The 23,276-nt window shown below is 35.3% G+C and overlaps 1 protein-coding gene across 1 annotated transcript in view; it reads right to left on the bottom strand.

The window, feature by feature from the left end:
• The window catches only part of FAP (fibroblast activation protein alpha), a 70,869-nt gene that overhangs the window by 32,976 nt on the left and 14,617 nt on the right, over positions 1–23,276 (bottom strand). Inside the window, 10 exon segments of the mRNA XM_029932997.1 lie at positions 5,175–5,219; positions 8,907–9,042; positions 10,914–11,017; positions 13,006–13,160; positions 14,056–14,176; positions 14,849–14,921; positions 18,463–18,515; positions 19,980–20,054; positions 20,977–21,071; positions 22,005–22,100. Coding sequence (XP_029788857.1) covers positions 5,175–5,219; positions 8,907–9,042; positions 10,914–11,017; positions 13,006–13,160; positions 14,056–14,176; positions 14,849–14,921; positions 18,463–18,515; positions 19,980–20,054; positions 20,977–21,071; positions 22,005–22,100 — 953 coding nt within the window.

Raw genomic sequence — 23,276 nt, 5'->3', positions numbered from 1 at the left:
TGTGACTCATGAAGGCTGATAGTGTTTTTGAGTTTTGATTTTTCAGATGCCAAGCACCTAATGCCAATGATTCAATGAAGACATTTTAAAGATGAAAATGTGATGCCCTGCTAGCCACAGTTTTTCATGGAGAAAAGAAACTTCTAGACCCAGGACAAGCAAGTGGAAGGTTTGCTCCTTGAACTGAAGGAGTGAAGCAGACCTTACTGCCTGTCTCTGACCTCTTCCCAGGGCCCCTACTGGCCACCTACAGGGAAGTGGTGAATGACCAAGGAGGCCCTGACATTCAGCTTTTGTGTGCCCTGGAACAGAGCAAACCATACCTCTATCCTTCATGGTGTAGATAAGTAAAATCCTGCAAATGTCCTCACATCAAATTTTAGTTAGTAGTTTCTCCCATTAAAAAAATAGTCTTGGGGAGCCTGGGTGGTTCAGTTGGTTACGCCCTTGACTTCTGCTCAGGTCATGATCTCATGTTCATTTTGTGAGTTTGAGCCCAATGTCTGGCTCCCTGCTGTCCACATGGAGCCCACTTTGGATCCTGTGTGTGTGTGTGTGTGTGTGTGTGTGTGTGTGTCTGCCCCTCCCCAGCTTGTGTGTTCTCTCTCTCAAAAATAAATAAATCTAAAAAATTTTTAAAAATAGCCTTCTCTTACATTTGTTGGCTTCTTTTTTCCTGGTTTGTGTCTCCTTAAAATTCATATTTTGAAACCCTAATATGAATTAAGGTTGGTGTTAGGAAGTGGGACTTTGGGCAGGTAGTTAGGATTAGATGAGGTCATAAGGGTAGAGCCTTATGGGATTAGTGTCCTATCAGAATTACCAGAGTGCTTGCTTCCCTTGCTCTGCTCTCCAGCACATGAGGGTATAAGAAGTTGGTGGTCTCCAACCCAGAAGAGAGTTCTCACCAGAACCCAACCATTCTGGCACCCTGGCTAAGACCTCCAGCCTCCAGGAGTGTGAGAAATCAACTTCTGTTTGTAAGCCACTAGTCAATGGTAGTTTGTTATAGCAGCCCAAATGAAGGAAGATGATGACCTATTTGCAGATATAATCAAGGTAAGAATTAAGATGTGATCATACTGGATTTGTGTGGCCCTTAATCCAATGAAATTTATAAATTTATATAAAAAAAAGAGGATACCTGGAAACACAGAAGGACACAGGGAAGAAAGCTACATGGAGATGGGTGCAGAAACTGGGGAGATGTATCTACAAGCCAATGGAGTCCTGCCAAGAGCCACCAGGAGGTGGAAGAGAGGAAGTAGTCTTCTTTGGAGGCTTCAGGGGGAGCAGGACCATGCTGACACCTTGACTTTGGACTTACAGCCTCCAGGATGGCGACACAATGAATTTCTGTTGTTTGAAGCCACCAGGTTTGTGATAATTTGTCACATCAGTCCTAGGGAACTAATACTGTGTCCTAAGTCTTATCACTTTGGCATAGAATGGATGCCTTTCACAAAATGAAAAATGAGATAAGGAGAAACTGCTATCTCCTGACATCGTTCCTTTATGAGTTTCATTAATAATAAGACCAGCCTTGGTAGGATTCTGTGTATTGAGACCTGTGCCTCTCAATAAAATTAAGGGGAATTGAGTGAAAAAGAGGCCCAGGGGGGAAAATGCCATTTTCTGGATGGGAGTTTTGTTAGTATAAGTCTGACAAGCCATTCTTTCATTTGAGAATGAAGCTTTGCTTTCTTAGGCAAATAATGATATACTTGCTTACTAGTAACCACTTTCCAATGCCTCCCTCTCACTCCTTAGGGTGAGAGACATGAACTGGCTCTGTATTGTTTTTACCACTAAAATGGAACCAGGGTCATGAAATATTTTAAGATGCCAGAGTAAAAACATACTCTCCTCACACCTCTGGTTAGTAAGGAACTTTATAAATGTTTTGTTCTGGATTAAAACTTAAAACTTTCATTTTCATTGAAAAAAAAAATAACAGGGCAGAGTGTTCCGTTTGAAGATATTAGAATCAGGCAAACAGGAAGACTATCTCCGCTAAGCAAAGAATGTTATCTTCTCCCCTTTTATTGTGCACATTGAGGACAGCTGCTTTGGATGAACTGGTAACTTGGGAGAGGTAAAGAGGGTGTGAAATATTTCCATATTCCCTTTCCAAGAGCTAGCTCCGTAATGCATCCTGAGTTAAGTGCCTCTTGCAGTAAGTCACACCTGGACCCTAGAAGGCACACGTAACTAGGTGGTCCTCAGTGGTAACAAGGCCTCTTCACAGCCCCTTTATCATGCTTAGATTTTCTGATAATTTACTCACCTCTATGTGCAAAGCCATTTAAAATGTTTTACTTGGAAGGTCATATTAGTTACCACCTGATAATTTCTTGCCATGCTTAGTAAACAACCCGAGGTCCTAGTTATCAGAGGCTGATGCCTAAACTGAGTCCACATTGTATGAAAAGCAGACTTCCAAGTATCAAGTACAAAATTCTTTTTCTGGCAACCAATTCAGTCAGCTTTATTTGTGAAACAAATAAAGGAAATAAAGGAAATAAAAGCTTACTGAAAACTCAAAAAAAATCCACAACCTCATTTTTCTGAACAAAGGGGTTTTATCAACAGCAAAGGGATTGGCCGTGTATTGCATAATTATTTTAAGATAATTTAAATGCAGCTTTGTAGTCTATGTTTTATGGTTTTAGTGTTTGGTCTCCAAAGTTTACTCTTTCAATACTAGATTCTTTGATTAAATGGTTCTTTTTGTCAGTTCCATACAGGGCAAAAAGAAAATTGTTTAAAGTGAACTCGTGGTCGTTATTTTTCTGATCAAATACCAAAAGAGATGTCTCACAAATTAAGACACTGACTATCTCAAGCTGGAGGACAGAAAGGGATAGGTAAATTTCTATTTGCTAGTTCTGTGCGTGCACCTAACTGGTCCACTGCTTTTAGCAAGTCATTCAATCTTTTCTGATTCACAGGTGATTTCCAAAGGTGTTCTTTTGGTTTAAATCTCCTGAATAAAATCCAAAGGAACAATTTCTTTAACATCACTCTTTAATTTTATACTGAGATGACTAGTCTGTACACTTGCTCTAAAAAGTTAATAAATATTACTTCAACAAAAGTCTGAAAGACATACATATTTCTAGGTATTTCAAGGTTATTTCTGGGTAGTTCTATGAAGTCACTGATTTTATTACAGGTCAAAGGAAGCTATCCAGCATATCATGACATATGAATTATAACCATATAAAGCTATGGCCTGACTTTCAAAAGACATGTCAAACCCTGTAAAATCTAATGACTTCTTCAAAGCAGCTGCCTTGGGAGAATGTGAACTTACTCTTGAAAGCTATCACTACAAAGAATTTTTGACAATACCTCTTCGAGTATTTAGAAAGTTTACTATTTTAAATTTTAAGAGATTGAGATGAATACATCAAAAAATAATTTTTCCTAATAGAATTCCAAAGCCACAGATTTTAAAATGATCTAGCACAAAATCATATGTTACAGATAAATAATACATTATTCACTGGATTTACTTTGGCATCATTTTTTATTTAATGTAAGGATCTCATCTTCCTTCAAAGGGTATGTATGTGGCTCCACTGAGGTTATTTAAAACGATGTTCTACAGGTTTAGAAGGCAATTAATTAATTCCTTAATTAATCCACCCAGCTCATGCTTGCTGAGATTAAAAGGTTGGTCTATAAAGATTGTAAAAGTTGATAAGATACAAATGTTGACTCCAAGTTGCTTTTAAATAAGAGATTTCAAAAGATGCATTCTAAAATATTTCAGAGTGTTTTGAATTCATGCAGCAGTTTCAGAATAAATGTGTATGGATTCCTAAGATTATATCTTTGAGAAGATTGTTGGTATCATCGTTTATCTATTTGTAAAATAATATCACTCGTATTATTCAGTAGTAACTCTAGCTATATTATCATCATGGAGAATACAAACAAAGGAAGTCTTCAAGTATTCTTTGCCTTCAGTCTTTACTGGAAATTTTATAATGAGAACTAACTCAGAGTTAACTTCCCCTGTCCTCAAGTTTCCAAACAACAATGCAGGAATTGTCTTTTTGGAAGATGAGCTATGGATTGACCAAGATTCCAAAAATTTAGAAAATTTTGTCCTTTAACTGAATACTGATGATTTATCTTATGTTATTTGGTACAGTGGCAAAGAGTTCTGATGTTATTTAGAACTGAAATATTTTTTACTAAAGACAAAGTAAATATACATAAGCTAAAATCACTAACTCCAGAAAAACATAAAAGGAGTTTTTGACATCTGAAGATTTTTACTTTGCAATCTAACTTCTTTCTACCCATCTTAACTTTGGATTTTTTATGCATTATCATCTTACAATTGACTCTGAATTCTTTATTGTTCTTGTATCATGGTTAATGTGTTAGGCCAGGTCCTAAGAGCCTTCTTTTTCTTTGTTTGTGCTACTCAGAGAAACTGTTGTTTTTTTTTAAATCCAAATGCTAGTTGAATTCAATCATATGTTTGTAATAAGTGGTAGTATCCACACAATATTCACTTATTCTCTGTCCTTTTTTGTATTCTTCAAATAGAACATTGGACACAATTGATAACATCGTAAATCATGATTTTTTTTACTCTAAAAATTCTCACAAATCACCGACTAAACCTATCCAAAAAAATCTAGTGATCACAAACCATAACAAAATATACAATTTCCTATTTGATATCACTTAAAAATGGGAAACGAATACATAATTCATTTATTCATTTCAGTTTATATGAAATTGAGTAAGAGGCAGATTGTGTTTAAATTACTATGAATACCCAATGTATTTGGTGTTTCAGATTCAACTGGCTAGTAAGTATTATTTTAAATCAATCAGGAATTGTAATTGCTTTTGAAAAACAATCTTTATTTTGTTTAATAAGAATATTAACTATGAATATCAGAGAGTCAGTTGAAGTTAAGGTTGTGACATGAGGACTATGATTTGTTCTCAATAGAATTTTAAATATATAGGCATTAATTGTCTGGCATGAAATTGCTGAAACGATCCCTACCTTTGTGGGTTTTTTACCTTGAAGTTTTTTCTATGAAACAAGTAGTGTCAGTTTGGATACATTTAAAATAGTCCTTTGATGGCTGAGAATCTGTCAAGTGTTATTAAGATATAAGGAAAAGATAACAAAATCATACTCCACCAGCCCATCCAGTTCTGCTTTCTTCTATATGCTCCTGAGTCTAAAAGAAAGAAAGATCACATCAAGCATGTTATTAGGAGAACAGTTTTTCCTAAATATAATCTGGGCATTTGAACCTGTTAAGCTGCCCTCTCAGAGTTTCCTATTGCTAATGGACTAACTTCACACTTGAATTTAAGGTGCCCATATTCCATATCTTATACATCAGCACTATTGCATATACATGAGTAATCTAAGGGATGGATCTTACTGAAAACCTTTAATAATAACACTGGTTTAATTTTCCATGAAGCAGTGCCTAGAATTATTTCATTTATTTCCATAATAGCCTAGCACAACCCAAGCACTTGGGGTCATATAGTTTAAAAAGGCCTTTCAGTGGTGTCTGGATGGCTCAGTCAGTGAAGTATCTGACTCTTGGATTCAGCTCAGGTTGTGATCCTATGGTGTGGGTTCGAGTGCCTCATTGGGCCTTGTGGGACAATGCAAAGCCTGGCTTGGGATTTCTCTCCCTGCCATTCTCTCTACCCTCTCCTGCTTGCATACATACTCTCACTCTATCCTTTCCAAAAAATAAACAAATAAACATTTTTTTTAAAAAGGTATTTCACACTGGAGTTTAGGTTAATTTTTTTCTTTTCTTATTCTTATTAAGTAGGTAGGAATCTTAATATGTGCACTGAATCTTATTTTGGAGTATATTTTAGCATAGTACAATCATTTGTTGATCAAAATTTAGTGAGCCTAAAAGGATGAATAGGCTTTCCTAGACAAATAATTAAAGAAAGATCATTCTAAGTGAAATGAACAACACAGAGACCAGGCCACTTTAGTAGATCACAGGGATGATTCCATATAGCTGAGCAGAGGGTGATTATGGAAAAGAGTTCAAGAGGAGGGAAGATGTATGAGTATCAGAATGATCTTGGAGAAACTTTTAGGTCACCCTAGGAAGTTTAGATCCTCCCTCTAATTAAATCCTTTGAAGGAGATCAAAATCACAGTTTGGAAAATATAATTACAAACATGATACAGAGAACAGATTATAAGTCAGTAAGACAGAAGAAGGAAGAGAGATCAATTGGAAGGCTATAGTAATGTTTGGAAAAAGGGTGATAAAGGTCTTAATCTAGGTATGGATAGTGAGTACAGATCAGGGAAGACATAGATATTTAAAAGTTCAAGTTCTCAAAGTAAGTTTGAGGGCAAATGGTAACCAATGCCTCTGGTGTAGATAAAAATCACCTAAATAGTAAGTTGTGAGTTGTGGTAGAGACTATAAGGTTATTAGTAATCATTTTCTCTGTTTGCTGGGACTATAGCTAGGCTACGTTTCCAGGCCCAGTTCCAGTAGGATGTGGTCATGTGATAAGTTCTAACCAATGGTGTGTGAGCAGAGGTGACTCATTCTAAGTCTAGGCCTGACCTATGAAAATCTCTTATACATTATCCTCCATTCTCTTTTGCATCCCTCAGTGGGATTTTGGTGATCAGGTTTGAATAACCTTGGACTAGCTTTGGAAGTCACTAGATGAAGACAGCACAAATGCCATCAACCAGGATCCTAGAATGACTGTGCAGAGCAGAACATCCCAACAATTAAAATTTCCCACTGACCTGGAATCACTATTAGGTGGTTATATGAATGTGTAAAAAATTTTCTTTCTTCTTTTTAAACATTTTTATTTATTTATTTTTGAGAGAGAGAGAGAGAACACAAGTGGGGGAGGAGCAGAGAGAGAGGGAGACACAGAATCTGAAGCACGTTCCAGGCTCTGAGCTGTCAGTGCAGAGCCAGATGTGGGGTTTGAACCAACAAGCCATGAGATCATGACCTGAGTTGAAGTCAGATACTTAACTAACTGAGCTACCCAGCCTCCACCCCAACATTTCTATTATATTAACCCACTGAATTACTGGAAGGGTCTTATTGCTGTTATAGAAGTTAGCCTACCTTGCAAATACATTAATTTGGAGAATAGTAAGATATCTGGAGAAATCAGAAAGGGAAGTGCTGGAAACAAAAGGTCAGTGAAGTAGAAAGAGAACCATGAGAGAAGGTACTGTCATAAAAGCAAGGGAATAATAAATTTTAAGCCACAGTTTTTTTGTCTAACATGACATTGTTGTTCTTAAATATGAAAATGTGTTCCATGTATTTATCAAATTATTTTGAAACTGAGGTTGCTTTGAAATCCTAAGGTTAATTAAACCTGGTATTCTAAATTTAATCTCTGCTTTAGGCCATAAACTTAAACTTTATATTCCAAGGAACTCCACATCTCCTTGAATAAGCATCTTTTATATTCTGTCAGTTTGGATTAAGGTTGACCTTGATTTTTATAAATTAGAATTTCAGATTCCAAAGCAATTACTGTTTTTAATGCCTGGTTTTTAGAACTAAAAACTTAGTCTAAATGACTTATATTATAGTTTTGATCTTATAAATTAAATCAATAATTCCTAATACATAGATTCAATAAAAACACTGAGGATATATTCATCCTAAGCTGATTTTCTAATTAATTACCACTATCAAGTTTATTCTTTTTTTCCCCTCTATGGTACTGCATTGAAGCCAAAATCTTTGTTTTGTATAGCAAAATATAAATAAGATATAAAAAAGGCTTCTAGCATGTTCTGTCAAAATTAGTCAAGCTTCTTCCAGAGTAGTGATTTAAAAACATATTTTTAGCCCAAGTAATGTTGACTATAATAGTCCTGATATATTTCCAAATAGATTCATATGACTCTTTTCTTGCAAAACATAGTGTCCTAATTTCAAGATGGAATTCAATGATTTACTTTGATTCCTCTGTGCTTTTTTTCTTACTTGATAAAAAAAGGTTTATTCTATATTTAGTTTAATGAAACATGTCTTCATAATTAGAAGTCTTATGAAATGTATCCATCAAATTTCCTATTTAAAGAAAACATTTTGTATGTCTCAGTCTCTAATATGAACAGACTCATTTTAAAGCTTTTAGATTGGTGAAGTAGTTTTCTAACTCATTAATTTAACAGATTATGTTTGAATTCAAACAATAGGAACAATTAAAACTCAACAATAAATTTGTGCCTAATTTTCAAGTTTTTTTTCTCCCTGAAATTAGCACAGTGTTTCTATTGTATTTACCCACTGAATTACTGGAAGATAACAGGATAACAAGATTGTTTGATATTTCATATCATATTCTTAATTATCTACTTTAAAATTTTAAAATAGGAATGTTTGGCTTTCTTTTGATAATATCAATTTCCTTCAAACTTTTTATTTTCAATTTTTACATTGAATAGAACATACCACCATTTGCATTTTTCTGTTTTTTTTTTTAAATAGAATATATTGATTTACCTAAAGACCCATCTTATCTTCTCATCCTCCTTATTTTGGCTTTTTTTGATTGCCAATCTTATATTCTCAAAAGGCTGGATTTTCATCCTAACTCAGAACCAGATAACTTATATATCCAATATTACATTGTTTCATTTAGCCTTTTTCTGCATTTGGTTTCAATGCTAAAGTCATTCAAGAAAACAGGAGTGTCTCACTTATTTAATAAAAATAATGGACTGTGAACAAAAGGGAGATTTTTTTTCAAAGCAATCAAGAGTTGAATGCAGTAATTCTAGCTTTATAATATAATATAATGTTAGTGATAAATAAGTCCCCCCTCATATACTTTCATCTTCAGAAATACACCTCTGTGGGTTTAATATGACCTACCTTTGGACAATCCCATGTCTGCCAGCCTTCCCTGAAATCACATATAGACAGAACTGAAACATTCTGGATTCTTTTCAGCCACTGGAAACATATTCGTTCATCAGTAACCCATGTGAGCCAACTGAAATAATAATCACTGCAAATAAATCAAAGCAGACAGTCACTACCATAAACCAGTATCATGTCAAACAATTTCTCAAGTTCTGTTTTCTCAAGGCTGTATTTTGTTATTATGAAATATTTATTCCATAGATCAGGAAGGTAAAGCTTTCGCTTCTCTACAGAGAAAGTTTAAATATACTGCTGACTTTTGAAGAATATCTATAAAAGAGTTCATTCATCTAATGGAATTATTTTATACTTGAGCTTTCTCCTAATTTTGAACTTTTATATCTTAGAAAAATTTTTAAGACATGAGGCCAAAGCTATTAGTCAATCTTGAGGGGGAAAAGCATTAAATTGGCTATTTTGCATGGGTAAACTAAAATTTTCACTTTGTAAGTGGTTGAGAGAGAGCAAAGTGTGCTAAATGCCCATCTTTCTCACCAGGTAGGTTTGTATTAGAAGCTGCATTTTAACTGTGACCAGTGTCAGGGGTTAAAATTCAGGATTAACATCATAATCAGAGATGATGTACACTAAGTAACTCTGTTAGTGCTTGATGCATAGTTGGTGTCAACGAAATGGCAGGAATTATTACTTGGCTCTGAGAATGAACCTATAGATGGAGAACATCAATGTAAATATACCACAAAATTCTGGACATTGATATAAAAGAAATCACAGAACTGGGAGAGTCTCTGGCTCAGATTCTGGTTTTACCTCTTACCAGTTATACTATTTAAAGTGACTTAGCATATCTGTGCCCCTGTTTCTATATAAAATGGGAATAATAGTATTACCAAATTTAAAGCTTGCTGTAGAATTTGTTGAGTGCGCTTAAAGTTGGTGAGATTTCTGCCTGCTCCATGGTAAGTGCTGGGAAAATGTTAGCTATTCTATTGTTAGTATTTTACAGATGCTCCAACAAGCCTCTTGATTCCTTACACAGTACCCTTTCTATCATTCCATTTGCCTCCTAAGGAGAATGACAGACAGACAGACAGACATACAGACAGGAAGAAAGAAAGAAAAGAAAGAAAGAAAGAAAGAAAGATGTATTTATTCAAGTTTCCATCAACTAGATTGGTGGTAGTTGGGGGAAGTAATGGATCCTCCCCCCAAATAAAGCCATTTTAAATTATTCAAGAGTAGATTCACCCTGGCAAGGCCCCAGAGAGGCTTCTGCTGAGGTTCTTTTCTCTGTCAATGATCAATCATTAGGCCCTGACCGACTCCAGCAAGCCCTGGCCTGTTAGGGTTTGGGAAGTATTGAAGGCCCCACCAGACAGGGTGTAGGGGACCTCTCACCTTTATCTGCTTCAACTAGAATGACCATGGAGGATGGATGGAGGGTTGGAGGGTTGCTATCATCAGGACTAATCAGACAGTATCTACATGTCCCTGTCTACCTAGAGTTAATCCCAAACAGATAATTGTACAATCCGATAGTTGTGAATAGACTGCATCCTAGTAAAAATTACTAATATTTGGAAAGGGCTGGCCTCTTGTTAGTTATGTGTATGTGATCAACCAGGATCTGTAAACACTGGGTTTGAGAGAAAGTAGACCAGACTTGAAAGAAGCCAGGCTGAGAACATATATGAATTGTATTATTTGCCTGCTGATCCCAAGTTTTCATTCACACATCTGAGGATGTATCACTTAGATTGATTGCTGTGATCATCGTTATATGTGTGAAAGAGGCCAATACTTTAAAATCAATGTGAGACAGATAGTTTTTAATTTGGTTATGTACTTAGGTTTACATGCCTATTTTATTTATTTATTTCTGCTTCGAATATACATATCATAAACTCACTAGAAAAGAAGTGGCAATCTCAGCTAAGAAATTTAATTGTTAAAATTCAGGTGAAGGTGGAAAGAAAGCATCTGAGCTTGCTCTACCTTGATGCTATCATTGCTGGAACCGGCACTTCTATGGGACCTATATGCTCAGGGTGAGTGGCGTCGATAATAAATAACCGAACAACAGGATTCTTAGCTCCAGCCTGCCAAAAAATAATGGAGATTATATGCTCATAACATTTTAATTATCATCAACATATTAAAGACACTTTGCAAATTTAGGCATTTTTATAAGCTTACAATATTAAATATATCACTGTTGAAAACATTTAATTATAACATGACCAGGAATTTCATTTGGATTTTATTTGCAGGGTGATTACAAATACTATGTTAACCAGAGTGAAAACACGTATATTAAGTGATTAATGAGAGAGCTTTGATTCATAGGGGAAAAATATTTTGGATGTGAAAATGAGTGCCATAATTGACATTCTCTTTTTCGCCTTTCAAGACAGATATTTCCTATTATTATTAGGATAATTATTATAATCACTTCTCCATGTGCTGGAGGAGTGCAGAAGGCAGGACAGTGTAAAGAGTAAATAAGGGAAGATAATTTTTGCTTTTTGCCCTATAGTGTGGTCTAGGACAATCATTACTCGTCTCCTAGCGGGTTACTTTACTATTGTTATCATCCCCCCAAATTAGGGAAATGTCACCTCCAAATTAAGTGCCCATAGAATTTGCACTTTTCTTGTTTTGTACGTTCTGTGCTATTATACACCCTAAATTTACATGACAGTGTAGTTCACACCCAGACAGCTTCTTAGAGTTCCTGTTATTTTAACACAGAAAAAGAGAGTCTTATAATTGTTAAACAATTTAAGTCCACAAAGTTAGGTTCACAGCCTTAAATGACTCCATGCCATTTGGATTTTTCTAAAGAACTGTCTAGGCTCTTCTCTGACCTCCTGTTTCACTATGAAGCTTAGCTAGGACTTCTTGCTTCTTTTCAGTTGTCTCACCTCTCAGCCCTATGTCAAATGTTTCAACAACTCCAGTCTTCAAGGAAACATGAAAATTTGGGTCCCAACTTTGTGTCAGTTAATCCTCAGCTCTGGGTTCCTCCATCTCTTCCTGCTCCCTTACACTCTCCTGACGATACAAGTTCTTTTACATCTTGGGTCCCAAGTGCCACATCTCTTGTTTCCAAACATCTCCAGTCTTTCAGACTTTATATACAGTCATCGAGGGGTCTCCTACCTAAACATGCATCTTTTATCCATTGTATTTTCTCATATAAATTTTAACATAAATTTTAGACTCTCTGGAACTTCTGGTTCTCTAACTATACCCACTTTGACTCGCATCAGAAACCACTTGTGTGTGTGCATATCCATATAGGGATCCACTGGGTCATCCGTAACAGTATTCTCTTTGGCAAGTAAACACAATACGGACCAAAACACAAAGAACTATTTTCTACAACCACATCCATTCCTTGTAAAAGAGGAGAATTTATTGTTTGATCCCCTTTCATATTTTTTGTCTAAATCAAATTAGGATATGGTGCTTCTCCACTGTGACCTTCCTGTTTTCCTACTCCACATATGGAGCCCTCTCTTCAGACATGGGACTGAATGAAAAGTGTTTCACTCAGAATTCCAGAATGCTTATACAAGAAATGTTGGGTTCATTCCATATCCAATTTCCTCAAGGAAGACACTAGGTTCACACACTTAACCTACCTTACATGTCTGGAAATGTTCATAACTCATGCCCGCTTCTACCTGACAGGAACATCAAGTTCTACACTTGTATTTTCCATTCTAGTTTGCATTTACATGAGAATTCAAGAAGGAATTGCAAAGCAGAACTTTACCCTGAATTTGGAGCATGAAAGATGAAAAATTAAAATTAAGTTAAGCTTGTTTTTCCTCCATAATCTAGACCATATGTTTTTCAAAGATTCTGCGATGGGTTTTGCAAAGACTACTTCATCCAGCACAACCAGATGTCCAAAGCAACAGATGTCCACATAAATAATAGAGCACAGTACAATGTTTGCCTTACAATGCACAAGGATAAGAAGCTCTCCAAACTTGTTGATCCCACCTCTATTCATGGCGTTGGTTGCTCATTTTGACACAGGAGAAATGGAAGCATCTGCTAAAAGTACTCAACATACCTTTGGGTATGGAATATTTATTGTTCTAGGATATTGTTCATCCCCATAGTAGGAATAGGCGATAACTGGTATCTCTGTATCATTAAATTCTGCATATGCCAAAAATTTTCCATTAGGAGACCACCAGAGAGCATATCTTGTAGCAAGCATTTCCTCTGAAAGATAAATACAAGTATATAATTAACAGTTATGGCCTACTCTTAAAATCATTGTAAATTCTTCAAAATATATTGATTAGCCATTTATCGACTACAAAAATTTATTTAATGTGGATGTGACATATGCCAAAGTTTGGTTTTTAAAAAACATAAACAGTCTAAGTTTAAAGAAATAGCTTAACCTTATGCCTCATATCAAACATCATCAGTTTTCTTATGAATTGATATTAACCAGAAATATAATTATTTAAGTAAATAATTAAATATTTCAACAACAATTATTTTTTCCCTTGAGATAGCTTCTGGTTTTTATAGTCACCTAATGTAGCCCAAATAAAGAGAACTGTAATCATACTATAAGAGTGACATAAATGTTAGATGCTAACTTTTTCTCCTAGGAATATTAAAAAGGAAAAAACATTTCAGTTATATATTTTTTAGTAAAGGCAAGAACTATAACACCTTTTAAAGTCTGGTTAGGTTCTGGATCCTATATGGTCTACAAAGAGGACACAATTCATGAAAGTATCAAAAACTAGGAATATTTCTCTGCAAAATTATATAGACAGTTGTTTGGTTTTGGAAGAAAGATTTATTTCTCAAGAAAAAAGAAACCTGAGGAAATGTACTAACATAGCATCTGAGGACCATAAACTTCTTGAAATGTATATTATTATTACCACTTTATAACACTTATGAAAATAAACTCTACCAGGCTGATTATTAGATTTTGTTCTTTCAGAACATGTACATCCTGTTCGTAACCTGATAACAGCTTTCAGAAATGCCACCATTCATCTCAGTAACATACCACTCATCTACACTTTACTAAATATGTGCAATTATTTTTGATTAAAAGCATAAAACAGCAATGAAAAAGAATATAGCTTACCTTCATAAACCCAGTCTGGGATTCCATTGAATATTTTATTTTCTCTCCCATTATATGTTATTTGAAAAGGTGGATCATCTGGTCTTTGTTTCAAATAAATATTGTTTTGATAAACATATGCCTAGAAGTGGTGGTAAGTTAGTTAATAATGAGAATTCTATAAGAAATACAATGAAGTCTGTAAATTTGTTTTAATTATTTACCCAATACCTTCAAAATGCATGGTAATCCAGATGCAAAAAAGACTCACAACTCAAGTATCATTTTAATAGGTCAAAAAACCAACCAACTCACATTAACATCAATTATGATTTTTTAAAGTCTATCAAATAAAGCATAAAGTTTACTATTATATTCATTGTTTTATTATTCAAATAAATAACTGTATATATTAACAGAAAGTCAAATAAATCTTTGAATATTAATAGCTAGCCAGATCTAATCTTTATTTAGAGTCCTTAAATAAGAGCTTGGACAAAATTTCATGTTGTCTGAAGCTAGTCTGGGAAACTTGTGAAAACCATATTTTTCCTCAGCTTTCTGGCACAACGCATTCTGGCTGAGTATGAGGATAAAGTTTTTGACTGCGATATTTAAAGAAGTCTATCCATGAGCTTGAGATTTTGCGGAATTCTCAGATGAGTTTCAATTTATCAAAACTCTTCCCGTTTTTAACCACTAAAATAGTCATGAATTTTTTTTCCTTTCAGGCAGGGAAATTTAACAAAGGCCAAAATCAAATGGCTCCTCTTTTATTTAAATGATTAAACACTTCTATAATTTAAACACTTACTAATTTACTCCCAACAGGCGACCAGCATAAATACTGAATTGGACGGGGAAGCTCATTTCTTCTTAAAAACTGTCTAGAAGAAAAAAAAAAAAGAAAGAAAAATAATAACAAACCTTGCTATTCAAGGGAAAAAGAAACATCTTTATAAACAGAAAAAAAAAATGAAGGATCATCCTCGACTTCCTCAAACCTAATGGAAAGAATGTAGCAACGCTGTGCTGGAGACATCCGGTTCTGGGAGCAGCTCTTCACCAGTGACTTAAATCACTTAACTTCCCTGGGTCTCAGCTTTCTGACTTTTATAATGAAATGAATTAAAGATTTATTAAAGATTTATAGACCACGAAAGGGGACTGTCTCTAAAAGTTATCTGATGGGACACCCTCATTTTATGAAAAAAACTAAACGTGAGGGGAGAGAGATAAGACTTTTAACAATCACATCACGGGTTCTTGGCCAACCCCTAATTAAACTCAAGTTTCCTAACCCTCAGGACTGTAAAATTTGTGCACATCAGGCTGAGATGGTCGATGAAGTGCCTTCCAGCTCTAAAATGCTATAGCTGTGCTGAAGTTTAATATGTACTCTTCCACATTCTCATTTGCAACCCCCATCTCTGTGAATGCATATGCATTTCAAATTTTTGAAAATAAGATGCCATTTGACAATCTCCCCAGGGATCTGACTTGAAATCAGAAAAGGAAAGGAACATCTGATCTCAAGCTAAACTGAAAAACAGATCATACACTGGGCAGTATGCCTTAAGCTTGCAAAGTTCTCCACCCATGGGGAAATTTCAAATACCTTATTGGCCAAAAATCTCACGTTGGTGCCTAGAGTCCCCCTGCAAATCCTCAATTGACTAACTTGCACTGTGGGGTTTTTGTAGTTCTTCAGCAAGAATGTGTTCAGATTTTCAGAAGTGTTCAGTATTTCAGTGCTAAAGAGTCATAGGATGTCATGCTTCAGTTCTGACTATTATCTCCTTGAAGATTATATTAATAGTCTCATCAAGGCTGTTTTTGTAGAGACACAAAAGAAGACTTACCTCCAAGGTATAAATTGAAGAGCCTGAAGAAAGACTCCTTGTCCTCACCCTCAAAAAACTAACTCCAACCTGGACCTAACATGCTTGGCATTTCTACTTTTCTAATTCTTTTAAAGTTGGAAACTGTGAAGAATTGTAACCCACGTTGTTACTTTGATGTAACTTATTAAGTCATGCAGCCTGAGGCCTAGCAAATCATGAGAGACCATGGGCAGATCAGCTTTGACTGGGGAAAGGGTAGTGGCCATGGAAGAGAAAGACCACTGGGGAAGTGCCCAGAAGCCTGCCTGCCAGAGGACGGTATGTGAGCAGCCGGCGTCAGGAAGGTCCACAGTATATTGAAAGACACGTGAATGCACAGGCAAATGAATGATCCGAAAGAAAAGGCATTTCTATCTAAAGCCAGAGTTCATGTCTTAGGTTTCCATACGCTGTGGAATCATGTATGCAAGCGTGCAGATAGCGCCAAGCTGAAAGTCTCAGCAGAGTCTCTTCATGACTGGCAAGTCACCACAGCTGCCATTTTCTATGTTTTCTAAATAACTAACACTAAGAGAGAAAGTGGAGGAGGCTGCTTACAAAGGCTGTCATCTCCTCTCAGTATTCCTTCCCTTGCTTGAAACCAGTACTATCTTCACTTTCTCTGTGGTAGATTTTTATAGACCCTTCAGAGGCACATAGAAAACTTGGAATTAGTGGTATTTGGTCTTGCCTTGAATCTCAACAAATTCATCATCCTCCACTTCCTAAATTATGCTATATTTACCTGACAAAAAACCAATTTGGCAAATTAGATGTGCAGATAAGAAAAGAAAAGAGAGAGAGAGAGAGAGAGAACAAGTAAGCAAGCAGTGGCTTGACTAAATTCACTGTATAGAAGCTAAGTATTTAAAATGATTCTAGGCCATAAAGCTTATATAAACCATAATTAAAATATTAGTATTGTCATTTTCTTTCAGAATGCTGTTTAATTTGTTGAATCTTAAGGTAGGATGTAGAGAATTTCAAAATGATTAAAAGAAAAATAAGAAATTGGTTAAAGCCTTAAGAAACTGCGCTGAAAGAATAATGCTTTTACTTCACCAATTTAAAGTGTTCTTGAGAGTAGGGTCAGTACCTCAAGTTCATTTGTATCTCCTCATCTACGGTTTTCACATAATAGGTGTTCAATGAATTCTTTTTGAGGGGCTCCTGGATGGCTCAGTTGGTTAAGTGTCTGACTTTTGATTTCAGGTCAGGTCATGATCTCAAGGTTCGTCATTTCAAGCCCTGTGTTGGGTTCTGAGCTGATAGTGTGGAGCCTTCTTGGAATTCTTTCTCTTCATCTCTCTCTGCCCCTCCCCTACTTGCTCTCTCTCTATCTCAAAATAATAAATAAACTTAAAAAAAGAAATAAAATAAAGTGTTTTTGAATTTGTTGATGTGAATACAGAGAAGAGAAAAATCGAGAGTATATTAGATGAGTTCAATTTCTACTTTATGTAGTAGTTCCTATTTTCTAAATTAACAGCTTAAGATCAGAATCATTCTTTTCTGAACACTTAAAACAAGTAGATTTTTTTTTGAATTTTTGTGTTCTTACCAGACAAAAGAGGAAATAGACCATAAAATTTTTCAATACCTCTTCAATCCATATAATTATTTTTCCCTATTATATAACAGCAAATAGGATATCACGTTAAGATGAGTAACTAAACCAATTCATTGTCCATACTGAGTCAGAGTGATTTTGTAAAGTGCAAATCTGATTCCCTATTGTCATCAGAACGACATCTACATTCTTCTTAATGGTTTCCTCATGATTATGTGGCCCCTGCTTGCTGGCCCCAACTCCTTCCCAACCTTACACCACCCCTCACTAGTCGGCATGCCCTCCTCCAATTTCAACTCACTTGACCTATTTTGAGTTTCCAGAACACTCCATGCTCTCTCTTCCCTTAGAGTCTTTACAGGTTATTCCTTCTGCCAGGAATTCCCTCACGAGGTGTTTTACCTACCTATTCATTCCTTTTTTTTTTCCATTTAAATTGAAATATTTCAAATAGTGAAACATACAAATAAAGAAAATAATATGATAGATTACAATTAATCTACAACCCAAATTTAAGGAATATTGACATTTTGCAATTTTAGCAACAACTTATTTAAAATCAATTAATGGAGTCTGTGTTCAGATACAACTGAAGGTGATTTGCATCCTCTGCACTTCTCCACCTTCCAAGGAAGCAGCCCCTGTCTTGTAAGTAGCGTGTCGTTCCCATGTGCATGCTTGCACTTTCAGTACATAGGTTTACGTCCATAAGTGATATATTTATAATTTGATCCTAAAGTAGGGAAAATAAAACTGCCTTGTGAATAAAAATATAAAAAATTATTAAAACAAGAAAAGGTAAATGTTTCATGAAAGTATTTCCTTAAATTTCTTAATTTTTATGGGATCACATATACTGTAAAGAAGAAACTAAGATCAGTAATAAGATCATGTAATTTTAACCTTAAATCAGAGTGTGGAATGAAAAACTATAATAGATTTAAGTAATATCAATACATAGATATGAAATTTTACCCAGTATTGAGGTCATAGATGTGATATGTTGCCGTGTAGGAGTATCTCCAAAGCTGTCAGAAAGAAGAGAGACAGAGACAAATGATGATTCTCAAAAAGCTTGTATCAATAATGTATAATAACAAGTGATTCAATTCAAGATTCAGAATTCTAAAAGAACTATTTTCACAAAGCACTAGGAAGGATATGTTTCAATTCCAAAAGAGTCTTCATTTAAAGAGTTTTACTGTGGACTTTTGTGCTGTTTGTCTAAGTTCCAGAACTAATCTCAGCAGTGATTCAACCCTCACTCCATAAAAAGCATATCCGAAGACATTTCTTAATATAAAAAGCTTTTCTTTGACACACTCTATCCTGAGATTTTTTTCCCTAATGCTTTACCTTGATTTGAAGTAAAACCACTATGATCTCCATGGCCATAAGAATTACCTGAACCTATGTAATATATTACAATGATACCCTCTAAAATTATATGAAGAGAATTTTATTAAACACAAAGTTTTATTACAAAATGCTTGCCTTTCTTAAAATATAATATGTTTTGAGAACAATAGAAGTTGAAAAATAAATAGAAGATACATAGTTTATAATTCTTCCAGGAAAAAACTGCTTATTTTCTCATTAACTGTATTTGTTCTGTGGTTAGTGAATAATCCAAATATTATTTTGGATTTTGTTTCTTAAAAGAGCTTTCAAACTCTTGGCAAAGAAACCTCAGCTGGTTGAAACATGTCTTCCTGAAGATTGCTAGCGACCAGGACCTGGTCTCCTGGAAAATAATCAGCAAACTGAACAACTAGGGAGGGGCAAGATCAACTATTCATTCTGTTTTATATCTCATATAGAATGTGAAAAATGGCAGTAAAAAGGTTCTCTCTCTAAAGGTAATCAACAGAAGTTTAATTTGATAATAAATTCTTTTGCCTTCTTGCCAAAAATAATTATCTTGAAGTTGTATACATAGAAAAAATAAGATAATTAACTTCCCTTTACAACTTCATTGAAGAAGGGGAAATTAAGGAAGGGTAAATGGTCTGGTTTGGTGGGCTATTCCTATCCCAGGTGTTTGAAGTCACAGATTTAAACTTTGGTCTACCAGTGACTGTATATTACCTTGCTTGAGTGAGTTAAATAAGCTACACCTTGATTTTTCCATTTGCAATAATAATAAACTTCTATAAGGTTAAAATATGTGAAAATTAACTAATGACTTATGAATAGTTTTAGAAATATAAGTGTAATTCTCCCATTTCTGATAAATATCAGTGCCCCCACATGAAGTCCACCTTCTCCAGAGGAAAGTAGTTTCTAGTATCGGAAGATAAGCAGACAAGTACACCAAATTCTGAATTATGTATATGTGTTTCAGTTATGTTTTTTGGGCTCATCTAGAACCCACTTTAACTTCTTGAATATTTAGAGATAAAAATATACTCTCGCTTCCTCTTGTATTTATAAACCAAACTGTGGATTAGTAACAGATATAAACCAACATACCCAAATTAAACCGTCAATACCTTTGAATAATCGCTTTCTAGATAGGCAAATTGCCGATCAGGTGATAAACCATAATTTGAAGCATTCACACTTTTCTGAAATTATAAAGAAGTTGATTAGAATACAGAAGAAAAACAAGAGCCATGTAAGTGTGTAGTTCTAAAAGGATATCACAAAATTGATATACTCCTACATACATATACTTTCTATGCAATTTAAAAAATGTTTACATGGTGCTCACTGTATACAAAAAAATTCATGAAACACTATGAGACGAAGGTGTGATACATAGGATATACCTTGTTATTTCAGGAAGCTTAATATGTTAAACTTGAAAATAAGTAACATATTGCAAATTAGAAAGGTCTGTTGAAGAAATATAAATCTAGCATTGTGAAAGCATTTAAAAAAGAAGTGACTAAATCCAATTGAGAGATCATTGGTTGCATGAAAAAGAGAGTATCATTTGAGCTTGACTTTAAAACATTAGAAGACTTTTGAGGGTGGAGAAAGTGGGAAGAGCCTACGAGGAGAGAGGAGTAGGTGCCTACATTTCATAGTTCTTGTTTGTCAACCGTGTATTCTATGTTAGGTGCCGTCCTCCCACATTCAAATGTTACACTACTTACCTCTTCTAGAAACCCCGAGAGGTATTATTCTTCCTACTCTTCAGAGAGAGAAAATGAGGCACATGGTGGCTGGTGTCATATGAAATCTTATTTAACTTTCCATAACCAGGAAGTCACAGAACCTAGATTTGAGCCTTAGTTTGCCTATTATAAGAACTGATTTCTCAACTCTTATCTCTTATTACACTTTTTTCTCAGAAAAAGAAAGATGCTAGGTAGTTGAAAGGAGGCAAGGGCAGTATTGTGGTGTGACTAGAAGAGAGAATTGGAGAATTCAGTGGGAGATGGAGCCAAGAAGGCAGGTTGGGTCCAGAGAGTTTAAACTCTGTTCCTTGGTCTGTGAAGAGGTGGCAAAGGTTTGAGGAGGAAGATGATTCTGGATACATACCATGGTGGTATTACTCAAAATGGTATATGACTCTCCTGTTTCAATATTGTAATATACTATATCATTATTTGTAGACTGATGAAGATATTCTTGTCCTTTAAACAAGAAGGAAAACAAATTTGAAATGATCCCCCTTAGTAGGAAATGCATTTATAAGAAAGAGAAACCTCTTTTATTTCACAGATTGGCTTTTTTTTTCCTGTCCAAGGCATTGCTTTTTCAGATTTAAAATAAGTTGACAGTGGAAGGGAGGAAAGGATCCTCTTTTCTATTTCCCACAAAAATGCCACATTTGCCAGTAGGCTGCCCTATTATGACCAGTTCAGGGAGTTTGGGAATAAAATTGGGTTTTCTCTGTGTTACCAAGAGAATAAACCAGTTTAAAATGGTATGTTTGTTTTGCAATAAAAATATATTATATTTGGGTTGTATTTTAGTTTAAAACTCTTTGATGTGCAGTTTATATTTTAAAGAGAAAAAATAAAATATTTAGATGTGTTTAGTCACATATTAGATACAAACTATAGTACCATAAATAATTTACTGACCTTACTATTTGTTTGGACTTATTTGATAGTGTCTTATTTAGAAAACACATATGCAAATATCAATTTTATGACCTATGAAGGATTTTCTTTTGTCAGGATGGGATTTTTCCATTTCTCAGATTATCTAGCTTAGCAATGAAGTTTCTCTGTTGGTAAAATTCTTATGTCGTCTCCTAGTTAGGTACATATTCAAAGAGACATATGATATGCTCAGATTATGCTAACAATACACTCCCAACTTTCACATTTTTACTGAAAATCCAACTGGCATCACTATTGGGCAATCACTATTGGGCAAATGTGGCCCACATGATTCTGTCGAAGGTGCTTTGGTTCCCATTTGACTTATTTAAATATGTGCTCTTTTTTTTTTCTATTTCAATCGATATGGCCTCTGTTATCATTGAGATGTATTGGCCCTAAAAATAAAAACAACATATGTTTTAAAAACCCCAAAAAGTAGAGAAACAATCCACTTACCTGAAATCCAGTTTGGAAAAAATGTTTTATAGAAAAATGTCCCATTTAAAATATCCTTCAGCGTGAGTGTTCTTGTACTTCCTTCAGAGTCATGAACTTTGGGGGAGATGGAAACATTATTACTAAAAAGATGATTAATAAAGTAAATAAATTTTGAGCCTGTCTCTCACCATTCTGTCTCCTGTAATGAAAAGACCTGCCATTGCTAAACACCCCTGTGAAGAGCTGTGAGGGTTATCTCCTTGATAGACAGGCTAATCAAGGCCTAGAGAGGCACTGGGCTCTCTTGGAAGGAGGATGATGGGTGCCCAGGAGGGCCATGCTGAGTAGTCAGAATGTTATTCAGACAGCGCAGGGTTGTCAGAAGTTTTTTTGTTTTTGTTTTTGTTTTTTATGAAAGATGAGATGACATGACCTGGGGCCCTGGGTGGCTCAGACAGTTAAGCATCCAAGTTCAGCTCAGGTCAAGAACTCACAGTTTATGGGTTTGAGCCCCACATGGGGCTCTGTGCTGACGGCTCAGAGCCTGGAGCCTACTTAAGATTCTGTTGTCTCCCTCTTTCTCTGCCCCTCCCCCAATCATGTGTGCTCTCTCTCTCTCTCACTCTCTTTCTTTCTCTCAAAAATAAACATTAAAAATATATCTTTAAAAAAGATGAGATGATCTTCCAACAACTCTAAACCTTGCAAAGCTGGGATTGCAGACCTAGCTTAAAAACTTCGTCTTTTGGGTGCTGGGGTGACTCTAGCTTTCAACTCAGGTCATGATCTCACAGTTCGTGGGTTCGACCCCCACAATGGGGCTCTGTGCTGACAGTGCAGAGCCTGCTTGGGATTCTCTCTCTTTCTCTCTCTTTCTGGCCCTCCCCTGCGCATGTGTGCACACATGCACACACACACTCTCAACATAAATAATTAAACTTAAAAAAAAGCAAAACACCTTGTATTTTAAGCAGTTCATTGTATTTCGTCATAGATGCTTGGCTTGGATTACTATGGGTTTGTCAAGGACATATTTTAACATCCCATTTGGTCAGAAGAGATCAGCCAAAATCCTTACCTTCAGACATATCAAGAGAGAATGCATTAATGAAAGTAGATAATTTCTTATCCTGACTGGGATTTTTATAAAGAGAAAGTAGGAAAGGAAAAAAAAACCCAACCCAAACCACATTATCTATACAAATGATCTTAAAAATTCCAGAAGTAGAAGATTTCCATAGAAAACCTCACCTAAGGTAGCTGACAAACCACCAGAAAATTTCACCTACA

Source organism: Suricata suricatta, chromosome 3 (assembly GCF_006229205.1).
Source record: "Suricata suricatta isolate VVHF042 chromosome 3, meerkat_22Aug2017_6uvM2_HiC, whole genome shotgun sequence".
Lineage (NCBI taxonomy): Eukaryota > Metazoa > Chordata > Mammalia > Carnivora > Herpestidae > Suricata > Suricata suricatta.
The sequence above is the reverse complement of the archived record's forward strand: the minus strand, read 5'-3'. Positions and strand labels throughout refer to the sequence as shown.